This window comes from Phyllopteryx taeniolatus, chromosome 22 (assembly GCF_024500385.1).
Source record: "Phyllopteryx taeniolatus isolate TA_2022b chromosome 22, UOR_Ptae_1.2, whole genome shotgun sequence".
In the NCBI taxonomy this organism is placed as follows: Eukaryota; Metazoa; Chordata; class Actinopteri; order Syngnathiformes; family Syngnathidae; genus Phyllopteryx; species Phyllopteryx taeniolatus.
The window spans coordinates 3,594,103-3,607,537 of NC_084523.1; the positions used below are offsets into that span (position 1 = coordinate 3,594,103).

The window sequence follows — 13,435 nt, forward strand, 5'->3', positions numbered from 1 at the left end:
ATGAGTTATATATTTTTTTAATTTGTAGATTGGGTGATAGAAATTCTAATTGTATTATTAATTAAAATATTGTTATTGTATTCTTTTTTTAACCGGTGACTCGACGCTATCACGTGATCACACAACCCAGCAATGACCTCTCCTGCTAGCTAACGCTGGCTGGCCGGGATATCTTAACAAATATCTCATTGTCGCCGAGTAAATTTCAACAATGGGCCAGACGAAGAAAGAAGAAGATTACGGATACGACTTATTCCCGGAGAGGAACGCCGGGAAGTACAAGAAGGGCTCCATCGCAGAGAGCCTGTTCACTTTCAACCACAAGTGTCAGGTCATGTTACAGTTAGCCGTGGAAACCAGTGAGTAACGTTATCATGACTTCATTTGAAAAGTAACTCGTGTGTTTTATCTTTAGAAAACAACCGAAACATTTAAATAACATACAGTGTTTCGATTAGTAACCATGTTAGCTACCTAGCTGTTAGCCTGCTGGAAGAATTGGGATTACAGTAGAATATAACTTTATTGTCACTGTCACATGAACAATAAAAATTTGAAAATCTAAAATCTCATGTGTGATGTGCTTCACACAGGTCCATATGCCAAGCTCCTCCTCAGTGCCATGAAAAACTCTGGATGGTAGGTTGCATTTATCATTTTGACTACACACAATTCAAATTTGGGGATTGTTATGCAGCATGGTGCTCTAGTGGTTAGCACTTCTGCCTCCTAGTTTTGAAGTTCACGGGTAGAGTTTTTGCATGTTCTCACCCAAAAAGATGCATGCCAGGTCGAATGGAGACGCGACGTTGTCCATAGTAGTTATATTCATTGTGGTTCGACTCGTGGTCCGCGAAAGAATCTCTGCCCGAGTAAAGTTCAGTTGTATTTAACTTTGAAGTTCACAAAATGTGCATTTAATCTTCAGAAACTGTTTGTTTTTAAACATTTATTCACATTTTTTAAAACTTTTATTTGCAATACATACCAATTGAATCATTATTTTGGTAGCTTTCAAGTGTCCTATACAATGGTGCCTTTAGATACAAATTAATTGCTTTACTGCATTTCTACCTCAAATCATCTTTCCCCTTTGAAATGAAAGGAAATGCCGTTAGTCGGTTCCAGCCCCTCCAAAAAAAACCATCCAAACTTTTGCAATGTTTTTTTTTAATTTTTTTAATTTTTTTAAGAATAATCTTCTTCTTTTCCTTTCAGCTTGTCCCGTTAGGGGTCGCCACAGCGCGTCATCCTTTTCCATGAGAGCCTATCTCCTGCATCCTCCTCTCGAACACCAACTGCCATCATGTCTTCCCTCACGACATCCATCAACCTTCTCTTTGGTCTTCCTCTAGCTCTCTTGCCTGGCAGCGCCATCGTCATCATCCTTCTACCAATATACTCACTCTCTCTCCTCTGGACGTGTCCAAACCATTTAAGTCTGCTCTCTCTAACTTTGTCTCCAAAACATCGAACCTTGGCTGTCCCTCTGATGAGCTCATTTCTAATTTTATCCAACCTGGTCACTCCGAGAGCGAACCTCAACATCTTCATTTCCGCCACCTCCAGCTCTGCTTCCTGTTTTCTCTTCAGTGCCACTGTCTCTAATCCATACATCATGGCTGGCCTCACCACTGTTTTATAAACTTTGCCCTTCATCCTAGCAGAGACTCTTCTGTCACATAACACACCTGACACCTTCCTCCACCCGTTCCAACCTGCTTGGACCCGTTTCTTCACTTCCTGACCACACTCACCATTGCTCTGGACGGTTGACCCCAAGTATTTAAAGTCCTCTACCCTTGCCATCTCTTCTCCCTGTAGCCTCATTCTTCCCCCACCACCCCTCTCATTCATGCACATATATTCTGTTTTACTTCGGCTAATCTTCATTCCTCTTCTTTCCAGTGCATGCCTCCATCCCAGTGCATGCCTCCATCTTTGGATGAACGCTCATATTTGTTTGGCAAGGTTTTAAGCCGGATGCCCTTCCTGACGCAACCCTCTGCATTTATCCGGGCTTGGGACCGGCCTACAGTTTGCACTGACTTGTGCCCCCTATAGGGCTGCATTTAAGAATAATACTGCCCTATAATATCATACTTTATAAAACATACAGTATGACATCATTACATAGAATTAAAAAAGAATTAAACACCTTTTGTCACGCTTTCTCATTCGAAAAATGAATTCAAGAGGCGACGTAAATACAACAAACTCAGATAATGTGGTCGCACAAGTGACCACACCCAAGAAATATGGTGTTTCATTCTTTCTCCAATTGTCTTTTCTCATTATTAATGTGAAATCCGTTCTGTATTTGGCCCAGTCAAGTGTTTAAAGACCGCCATTTTGCCTGCGAAGATTGCGATGGGACGGTCAGCGGTGGATTTGACGCAGCGACGTCCCAAGTGAGAACAGCTATTGACCTTAATTATGAATTATACACCGAAAAAAAGCACATTGTGTTTTATCAGAATTATTTTGTTAATTCTTTATTTTTGTTTAGATTGTCTTGTGTCAGAATAACATCCACCAGCAGTCTCACATGAACCGAGTGGTCACGCACGAGCTCATCCACGCCTTTGACCACTGTCGGGCCCACGTAGACTGGTTCAACAACTTCAGACATTTAGCGTGTTCTGAGGTGAGTGTCGTCATACCCACAGAAAAGGAGAATTCTGATTTTTCTCTCTGGTAGTTTAACAACAAAAACAACCTGGGAGATTAGCCTCCCAACATGAAATCCAGAGAAATTTCAATTTACAATGAGAATAAGTGGTACGGAAAATGGATGGCTGGATTGATGGACTGTATATATTTTATTATTGTATTTAAAAAAATAAATAAAAATACAGGGCAATTTAATTATTACAAATATTGTAATAAAACGTTAACTCCAAACACTGAGCAACAAATCTAGTTTATAATGCATTTACTTTTATTTTTTAGTTTAGTATAGAATAAAATGTACATGTAAAAACAAACAGCAAATCCAACATATAATAGACAGTGATAATCCTTCAGTGTCACAATTCGGTTATTCCAGTTCATGCCCCACTCAGTTTTAACCAGGACTGAATTTTAAATACACCACATAAACATATGCATAAGTATGTATAGGCAATGTTTTGGTCAAACCTAATTGTGTTGCGTTGTGCCATTGTGTCAGATTCGTGCCGCGAACCTCAGTGGCGATTGCTCCTTCTCCAACGAATTGGCCCGATTCCACTTTGGAATGAAGCAGCATCATCAGGTATTCCCCCCCCCCCCCCCCCCCCCCCCCCCCCCCTCCCAATCAACACCGTGGGCCGCTTCCCCTTTCTAAACCCGTCCCGTCTGCTCAACTAGGAGTGCATCCGAGGCCGTGCCGTCCGCTCCATCCTGGCTGTGAGGAAAATCAGCCGCGAGGAGGCTGAGAAAATCGTGGACGAGGTCTTCGACACGTGTTTCAACGACCACGCACCGTTCGGACGGATCCCGCACAGCAAGAAGGACGCTAAATTTGCCAACAGGGATTATGAGAACCGCAATCGGTATTATGCAAATCTTTAGTACCATATTCAAAGTTCTGGTGGATTTTTTTTCCGGGGCCGTGTGTTGCCGATTATGTTCCTTCAAAAAGGATTGTCAGGATGGGAGTCGTCCTCGGAGCAAGAAACATTCATTGTCACTTTTTGGACACTAATTCTGTATAAAGGGATCAAAAGTAGTCATTGTGGAAGCCAATTATATGACGACGTTTTTTTTTTTGTTTTTGTTTTTTTGTTTGTTTTGTTTTTTAAATTAAAGTGTGCGAATGGCACTTTTATGTACTTTTGCAGTGAGTCAAAGTCAAAGCCAAGTCAAAACTTCTTCATAGTCTTTAATATCCAACTTTTACCATAAAATGAAACAAGTTCTCCATCAATGTGCTTGTTCCAGTCTTGCTGTAAAAAGTCATTGGCGACATCTTCCATTGGACATTAGCATTTTAAAGAATCCCATATCATTCCGCACAGACTAATGAAAGGCTGAAAAAAGTGATTAGAGGAATTAGCCTCATAATCCCGCTCCATGATCCTCATCCTCTTCTTCTATCTCAAAGACGACACCCTCTGCATCCTAATAGCAATGTCACTTGGCTGAGAAATAGACTCCAAACTCTCATTTAAAAAAAAAAAACAACACACAAGGCAAAAATGATTAGGTTTGACTTAAAGGAGCTTAGTGAGAAGATTTCGACAAGCTCCTTCAGAAATGAAAATACCAGGAGGAGAATGATATTCCTCCGGATTACTTGACTAAACAATTCATGCAAAACAGCAGATTTACCACTGGAATTGCAAACATATCAAATGCTTTCTATTAAACACATATGTTTAACTCTGACACCCCAAACTTCAGATGCGTTATGCTTTGTTGCGTTTTGAAGCTTGGATCACATTATAGTGCTATTTACAAGTCTTGAAGTCTATTATTATAAGATTTAAAATGTATTCATTCCATTCTGTCCCTTATATTCATTATTTATGCGCATGTTATCAACTTTTCCAATGAATTTGTAAGCTTGTAAAGACCATCAGTGGCCATCTTCCAATATTGCTTCAGAACAGGAATTTTGCTGTTAAAATGCGTCTCTTTCAGCTTCAAGGGTCTTTAACCCGTCCCACCACGCATTTACATTTTCGAAAGTCTTATATGTTGCATTAATTTACTCCCCCCCCCCAAAAAAAATTGGCTGATTAGATTTAATTTTTTCTTAATTTATTGCTTTAATTGGTTAATTGATTTCTTGTTAATGATAAAATAAGAAAATATTACTAAAATAAAAAGATACACACTCATTTAAAATATTTTATTAATTAATTATATTTATGTTGAATGAAAATAACAAAATGAGAATAAATTATTTAATTGTTTATCTGTCTGTATCCATTAATATTCTATTAATTTTGTTTGTCCTGTTAAAAGGTTCATTGATAAAAAATAATAATACATAATAAATAATAAATGAATATATAACAATATGTTAAATGGGTAGTCAATTATATTTGAATCTGAATAACATTAAAATAAGAATTATTTTAATAAAATTAAGTATTTTAAATGTATGCATTTTTCAAAACTTTCCCCCCCCCCCATCTAGTTTAAAAACTGGTTAATTGATTTATTTTAAATAATAAAATTCGAAAGTACTGGTAATATACTGTAAACAATTTTACACACACATTTAACAAGTTTGTATGTATTTCATTAAATGGTCAAATTTAAATGAATTTATAATAACAAAAACATTAAAATACATTTCAGTTTTTTTTCATGGTTTATTTATTTTTGTTAATAATGTATTTATTTTAACCACATCCACAAATCACCTGGTCCAAACTTGTAATTCCTGCTCTTAGCTGTAGAGAGCACTTTTGAACCACGAAGCTCCCTCCTCCGAACGTTCTGTTTCTATTCAAACTTGACAAGTAAATTGGTGTCCCTCTTTATACTGATACACATAATTGATTCAGTCTCATTGAGTCTTGCTTGAGCATTGACGTGGCGCTGTAATAAAGGACAGGACACATTCATTAGTCTACCTATTTAAGCAGGCAGCACCCATTGTGATCAAATTAGCATGCGCCGGCATCACTAAATGCTTCCATTTGACAACAGCACTAATGAATTAATTGCATTAATTAGATTTAACTGTGCGGACACCCAGCTCACCTTTGCGCATTTTGTAAGGTGTCTCCTCTCCACGGGGGTAATTGTGGGAAATTGTTTAATTATTTAGGTGGGGATGTGACAAGTTAAAGGAGAGCTATCTAAGCTAGTCAAAATAGCCAAGATTGTCTTTTTATGTCCCACCTTGTGCACTCAAGGTTGAAACGAAAATATTGGAATCCAGGTGACCGCTCTGTAGTCTGAGGAGGACAACCACACAAATGATTGAGCACCTGAAAAAAATACGGGGAAATGTAGACAAGAAGGATGCAAGTTCATGAGTAAAGTGCTTGACTTTATTGCACATGAATGACAACTTTTGGAGTACCGCAAGGCTCACGTCTAAGTCCCTTTTCTTCTTGATTTCATCTTTAATTAATCTGCTTTAATGTGAAGATTTTGGCACTGAAGTTTCCCAATCTGAATAAAGTGTTTATTATGTAAAAAGATGGCACAAAACTATGTGCAACAGTCTAAGAAAAGCTCACGTTTATATGTGGTATCCGCAACTGTAACAATTAAGTAAAGTGATCTAATTCATGAGAGCGCTTACAGGCAACACTTCATGGTGGAAGAAAAAAAAAAAAGAGATTATTACAATTCAGAGCACTAATTCTCCGGGGGCGGATTTGATTTGCATGCCCCAAATCAGCCGTCGAACCTGGCAATTAACTTCCGCAGCAGGAAAGATCTGCGTGGGGCCCTCCGTGGGAGGGCCGGGCATGCAAATGAGGTAATTATGAGTGCCATTTGAGTATTAATTAAGGAGGCGTTTAAAGTTGGCAGAGACTTGTCTTTTAGACATTTGTGTGCCATTTTGGAAACAACTTCACAATGTACTGCAAAGCGAGGAAATACAATGACATAATGCAGATATGCATAAGTAACACAATGGTACCAATGAATCTAAGGGTAAAGAATTGATTGAAGCTATTTAGAGAATCCTGAATTGAAATTTTACAAAATTAGGCACGAATACCACAATTTTGTTTTGATATAAAATCAATAAATACAGACCAATTTTATCACCCATCCTTTGATTTTGCCCGTCCAATTTTATCAAGTTAAATTAATTTGTTTCAATTTGAATATAAAATGTACTTACGCTAATATAATATTGTATTTTTGGGTTTACGCACGACCTGGAAGAAGTTCCCGAAGGGTCATTGATGAGCTTTCATCGCCGTCTTGTCATACAAAGATACCGCCACAAGATGGCGATCAATGCCGTGTATTAGTGGCTAGCAACACAAAGTGAGCCGCGGGGGAGTGTGAATACCCCGCAAAAAGATGACCACGAAACGGTATGAAAACGTATTTGTTCTTGTTTATCAGAATAATGTAAATGTGATGACATGTCATGTAGCTGTCAAGTGTTTTTTAACCGCATTGTACTCGCACAGTCTTGGGCAAAACAGGTGCACGTAATGGGTTGCAATCATTGAAAGGGGCATTCGAACGTTTTTCTTTTAAATAACAAGATGAAATTGGACGAAATTCCGGGTTTTCTAAGTCATATTCTTTTGCTGGTGTGACTGAGTGAAGTGCACTGGTAACTTTCATCGCAGAAATAGCAGTCGGTGACTTCGACGAGTGCAATGAACGTATGCTGGCATTTGAATCTTCATTTCTTTTGCTAATATATGCATGGTATTAATTAGAGGCGATGTGATTAGCATAGCAACTGCTGCTGGCCAATGTCCAGGGGTAAGAGCAGAGACTTTTTTTTTTTTTTTTTTGTGGCTCATTAATAAGTCCCCAAGAGCATATTTTTCAACAAACTTTAAGAAGTCTCTCTGTCGACTTAACATTCACAAGGACAAAATGGAGATTTGTCAGTGTATTATTATTATTATTATTTTAGAATGCAAAATGGTAAAAATACATCAGTTGAATATTATCACACTATCAGGCGGAGATCAAGCAAATAAAAATGACCGCATTAAAAAAAAAAAAAAGGAAAAGCCAGGTTCCACCGAGATTTGAACTCGGATCGCTGGATTCAGAGTCCAGAGTGCTAACCATTACACCATGGAACCTTATGACATCATTGTAGCGGGAAACCCGTTTTAAAAGTAATCTAGCCAGATGTTCATCGCTGTCCCTGTTCTGTGTAAACTGCGCTAACATGGAATGTGGTTTGACTACCACTCTTGGAGAGAGTAAGTTGAAACCACATACATACAAATATCCTGCAAAATTGCCAAATCAGAGCCTTGACAGAAGATAGGACATTCACCCCCCTCTGCCTTGTTACAGAATCCAGCAAAATGGAATATTGCTGTAACAGTACATGCCATCGCATCGGACAGTGGCAAATGTTTTCAATACAAGAGGATGGGAGAAATTAGTTTCAGGTGTTTAAATTTCACACACCTGTACAGCCAGTACTTACATGCACAGCCTGTTATGGCTCTAAACTACCTTAGAATGAGGAAAATTGCTGCAGTCGTTAGTGCCACTATTTTTTGTTGGTGCCGTTTATTCAGGAAAGCAACATGGGAGAAGAAGGTGAAAAATGGCAGCTCTTCGATGCAGAATGAAGGGGGTAAGTGTATAATTCTTCAATAATATTGTGTTCAAATCAGTTTTCACTGTCTTACAAGTATTTTATATGTCACACCATGTCATGTAATTATGCACACAGTGATGGCAATATCCCACTTTGTTGGGTTCTGTGGAAAAACCCCGGCTGGGTAAATGGGGGCTCTATGATAGTATCTCTTATTGCTTCAAAGGAAACTAAATATTGCTAAAATAGCCACTTAGGGATCTGGAGACTGAAGAGCAAAAAATTAAAATGTCACCTTCCTCTAAATCCAAGGGCATCAGAGACATAATCTTTTGCCGTTGCCCCATTTTGCGTGGACCAAACTGGCAGCCACTGGGACTTCTTGCCCACCGAGGGGAGGAGCCACAGATCGCCCAAAGGTGAGTCGCTCAAGCTCAAACCCTCGCGCCGTCTCTTGTGTTTGCAAGTCCAGATTAGTGTCAGCGCAATCAGATGGATTTGTCCTGAATGCCAACCAAAGGGATGCCTGCACAGTAGATGAGAGATGAGGCGCCATGGTGGAACAGTGGTTGGAGAAAGGGGGCCTGCTCTCCAGTGGCTGCAAGGTCACAGGTTTGATTTATGGAGCAGTCAGTCTGACCTTGAACAAATCGAGTCATATGAAGTATATTTTGCCTCAAAATCAAATTGGTAGCCAAGCCAAACCTGTCGTACATATGTTTTCCACTAGAGGTCACTCTAATGCTTCTTCCAATGTGAATTAATGTCACTAACTTCACAAAAGTATGTTAGCATGTACTGTTTATTGACGTGAACAGCATACATTAGTTGACTGACAATGATATAAAAAATTAAAAATGTCAGTTTACCTAGCTTTTATGAGGAAAAGTCACCCATGGGCTGTGGTGAGCGTGTTCAAATTGTCCATTTCAGCAGTAATAGACCAGTCCCCCCTGATTCTGTTTCTTCCATCTCCCTCTCTGTGAAGAAACACATTTATAAATGTATTTATTTATTTTTTGTTACAAACCAACTCTGATGGAAACTGCACATTTGCTCACGGACAGATTGCGGACAGAAACGTGTCATAGGGCATGTTCAAGGGGGGAAAGCTGCGGTTTTACAGGGTTCTGCATGAGTCATGAACTAGACATGCTTATAGTTCGATGAGGATTGTGAACTTGCAATGAGAGATTGAAGACTTGGCAGTAATGTAAGCCATTATGCCCCACAAAAAAAACAATGGTATAATCAAATCCATGTGAATACTGAGAAGCACTTTCCAAAATGTCATAATAGATCAAAATCATGACAGTGATCAAAAGTGCAACTCCCAACAAACTAATTAATGGCTTCACCACTTTTATAACCCTGACCTAAAACCTACTATATATATATATATATATATATATATATATATATATATAATTGTATTTCATTTAAGGCAGATTTTTACATCTTAAAAAATGCATTTACAGTTGTGTCAACTTCATACAGCAATTATCCAAACATTGAAGACTAATTTTAGATCATTATAATTGTGAATGCTGGGACAAACAAGCAAATAAGAGCTTTCATCACCATTTTTTAATATGCCACCGCTTTTTTTTTGCTTGTCTGTGGCAGTCGTGATCACTCTGTTGTGATTCAAATCGGTTGTGTGCCTGTGTGTGTCTGTGTGTGCGCGCACGTGCCACATATGTTGCGCTGCTTTCATGCTGGTAATTGCTGCATGTTCAGCGTTATGGAATTCTCTACGTTTGATGCACACATGCCAGCAAAGTTTTTAGAAGTCATCCAAGCACCATCTGGGAAAGAAATATTTCCGTCTATAAAAACTTTTGTCTGAATATTGGATCTACAGTGCAACATTGAGTACTTATTATGCATCAGGTCCAGTAGAGTTGAGCGGGTTTACACAAATATTGCGTCATATGGCCCCATATGTGCTAGATAAAAGGCTTGTGGAGTATTTTTGCATCATCCACAACTCTTGTCATGTTATTTTGTTTCATCCTGACTCGATCATTTTCTCACGCAGTTTGTAGCAAAAAAATGTGCTTCAAACCCTGCTGTTGTAACACTACATTTTCATACAGTTGTCCATAACAGATTTGCTACATTAACAGAATGACTATTGTGTGAATGCAGGCTAATAACTTTGCTCTGTATTGATGAACTGACATGTCAGTAATCAACCCTGCAGTAAGCCATTTACCATACAAATCACATACCCGGACATTAGCTCTGTTAATGGGATAAAATGGGGGATGTGTGTAGTGGGGCAACCGATATTGCAACTTTTGTTGTCTGTGACATTCAGAAGAGTGCAGACCTCCAGCAAGGTCAAACAATCCTAGATTTTCACCCACTAAGAATTTGATGCATTATTCTGAGATATGAAGGATAATGTAATGTAATCTAACATAAACAAAGGGTGATGAAAACTCCTTGGTGGAGGTAAAAAAGGGGGGGGGGGGGAATCCATTTTTCCCCTAGTGAAAAAAAGAAAAAGGTTTCTGTGTGAGTCCTGAGTGAGCAGCTGTGGCCATAAATCTGACGGAATGGTTTTGTCTTGTGGGACCATTGCCATTTTTTCCTCCTACTTCTAAAACTGCTGAGAGCAACAAGTCCGGGCGTTTTCCCTTTGAAAGGCATTGTGGGAAATGTATGAAAACACTGCCCAAAAAGGAAGTGATGAGAGGTTATGTTAAGCAGAAGCCAGGAAGTTTTGTTTCCACTTTTTGTCCACCAATTTTGACCAGCATATCACTTTACATTGCATAAATGTATGCAATCATATAGCTGGGGTCCTTCTAACGATCACCAGGCTGATTTGCATTCATTGTACGGGTCCATCTGAGATTGCAAGGGTATGCTGTTTGACTTACATCAAGGAACATCTGGCTGGTTTTAAGAGTCATGGACAGTTTGCCACAGGTGGTAGTGGGTGGTAGGTCCATGTGGGTTATTTATTTGAAGGATGAATGTTTAAAAAGGTGTCCATTCGCCCATATGTCATTTATTAGCTGGAGAGAAATAACAAGGAATTTTTGAACTGTTTTAATGTCACATTGAAAATAATGTGTTCCAATTTTAATCCAACATGACGCTCAACAACAACAAAACAATGGTGGTGTATAATCAAATACATGTGACGACTGAGAAATGTCATAATATGCATATATATCATTATAGGGAGTACAAGTCCTAATCAACTAATACTATGAATGGTTCCACCACTGCCAGAACCCCAACCTGAAACCTATAGAGGTGACCCAAAGCAAGAGTATTTTTGAGGGGAATGTCCATGTCAGTAACTACTGCCAAGTTATATTTGGCTGTGCATTAAAATGTTCATCCACAGTGTAGTTTGTGGTTATTACTGTGGTTTGTTTTTATGTCGTTAGCTTATGTAGCTACAGAAAACAAACTATTAGAATTAGCTGTCAGTATGATGTCGTACAAATCCAAACCACAATAAATGCACCAACCATAGTAAGCATATAAAGCGTGGGTGAAAAGAATTCAAATTTGCATAGAATTTTTTTGTATCACTAAAGTCATTAAACAGAAAACACAAACGGCGGTTTCTTGTTGTCTTATTACTTGGTTTCCAAATGGCCAACCACTTGACTGTTTGTTGACACCACTGGTGGTTACATTGAAAAATTAAGCTTTACTTTCATTTTCCCATGTCATACAGAACATATCATTTTTGAAAGTTCAAAACGCAAAAGCTCACTTTTTTGTGGGTTTAGTAAAATGACTTTTTGCAAGTAGGTGTGGCTCTAATTTTGTCTCAAAAGCTCTTGATGGCTTTTGCGTTTTGAACTTTTCATACATTTACAATGGGAATATGGATTTTACATCGAGTTACTTTTCACCCACCCTGTAGTTAAACTTGTCCCTTTCTGTGCATGTTGTGGCCGGCGCGCGAAGGTACCAAGTACAACACAGCTGCCGTCTGACAACAAGCAACAAAAGTCTTGTTTTCCACCTCAACGATGGGAATGATTATGTTCCCCTCTCGATTATGGAAAGTAATCCTCTGCAGCAATTTGTCCACCTGCACGACTGAACAGCAGGCTTGGTAACAATTACTAGGCCAGGAAAGAAAACATTACAGAGTCGTTACAATAATGATAGTAATTCAGGCTGGGATAGACACAGCCTCGGCAGGCCTTCTCCTCCTCCTACTCTTTCCTTCGTTCTTCCTTCTCTTTCCCAACTGTACCTTAAAACTTATAGTATTCTCAATTTGCGCCTCGTACGCATTTAAACCTTTTGAAGCCCCAAGAGTCTCCTTCAAAGTCTGCATACACAGACCAGATGAGAGCCATAAATCAGTGTTATTTTGCACCCCCGGGCAAGACACACATGCTGCAGTAAAATATATTGTGCTTTAAGGCTTAAAATAGTGCGCTGCTTCAAAACAGTATTTATTGAATTTGAAGAAAAAACGAGCATGCAAATGTCTACAAAAGTAGCGCACCATTTAGGAATAAGCACTGTGGAGCCGGGCCTTGTTTATGTTCCACTAGCGGTCCCGAGACATTACATGAGACGCTGATGGAGCCACCACAAGGCGGCTGTTGGCATCCTTTACTTTCTCAGCACAACAGTAAGGAACCGAGAAGTTTAGGAAATAAGACAAAGGCTGGCACTGCGCTCCTGGGTGGGCCTCCAACACACAAGATATGCGAAATCTGTGTCAGATTAGTTTTGTGTTCCTCAGCAGTTTCTTTCATAGAGCTAGACTGACATATTGGCTTATGAAACAGCCATTATGTTTCTGCTCTGATATATGTTCCGCTGATATCATGTCTTTGCTATTTTATTGTTTTAAGCAAACCAAACACAGACTGCAAAGTGTAATAAATGTCGTCATTTCCTCTTTTAATGGACTTTTTCCCTAATGTTTGAGTAGTTTTTAAATGTAATTAAAAATCGTAGAACTTTAGCTGGACTTCATGTAACTGGCGTCATGTTCTTCTTCGAACTAGTTGAGACTGTAGCAACAGTGCCTCTGCTGGTTGGAGCCTCAATTGTTTTAAAACAGGATTAATCAGCAACCAACGCCACACAATTGACATAATTCCTAATAACTACGAAAGAGTTTCTTTCACGGCCATTGCTAAATTTAATTAACAACAATATATCATTGTATGCATGTATACAGAACATGTATAATTTTAACAATACAGAAGCACAAATATTAATTAT

The 13,435-nt window shown here is 38.8% G+C and overlaps 1 protein-coding gene and 1 non-coding gene across 2 annotated transcripts; one reads left to right on the forward strand and one right to left on the reverse strand.

The window, feature by feature from the left end:
• The first annotated feature begins 35 nt into the window (after window positions 1-35).
• Window positions 36-4,485, forward strand: atp23 (ATP23 metallopeptidase and ATP synthase assembly factor homolog). Its single transcript, XM_061761471.1, has 6 exons — window positions 36-359; window positions 594-639; window positions 2,330-2,411; window positions 2,510-2,647; window positions 3,173-3,256; window positions 3,352-4,485. Exons 1-6 carry the CDS (start codon window positions 212-214, stop codon window positions 3,553-3,555), a joined length of 702 nt encoding a protein of 233 aa, XP_061617455.1. The 5' UTR covers window positions 36-211; the 3' UTR covers window positions 3,556-4,485.
• Window positions 4,486-7,664: 3,179 nt separating this feature from the next.
• trnaq-cug (transfer RNA glutamine (anticodon CUG)) lies at window positions 7,665-7,736 on the reverse strand. The gene has a single exon. It is a non-coding gene; the product is annotated as a tRNA-Gln (tRNA).
• Window positions 7,737-13,435: the final 5,699 nt, after the last annotated feature.

Bases quoted from the DNA above. Each gene is read 5' to 3' on its own strand.
- atp23 (XM_061761471.1), top strand. From the start codon at position 212: ATGGGCCAGACGAAGAAAGAAGAAGATTACGGATACGACTTATTCCCG. The intron at 640-2,329 runs GTAGGTTGCATT...TATTTGGCCCAG, and splicing joins GCCATGAAAAACTCTGGATG to TCAAGTGTTTAAAGACCGCC. The intron at 3,257-3,351 runs GTATTCCCCCCC...CTGCTCAACTAG, and splicing joins GAATGAAGCAGCATCATCAG to GAGTGCATCCGAGGCCGTGC.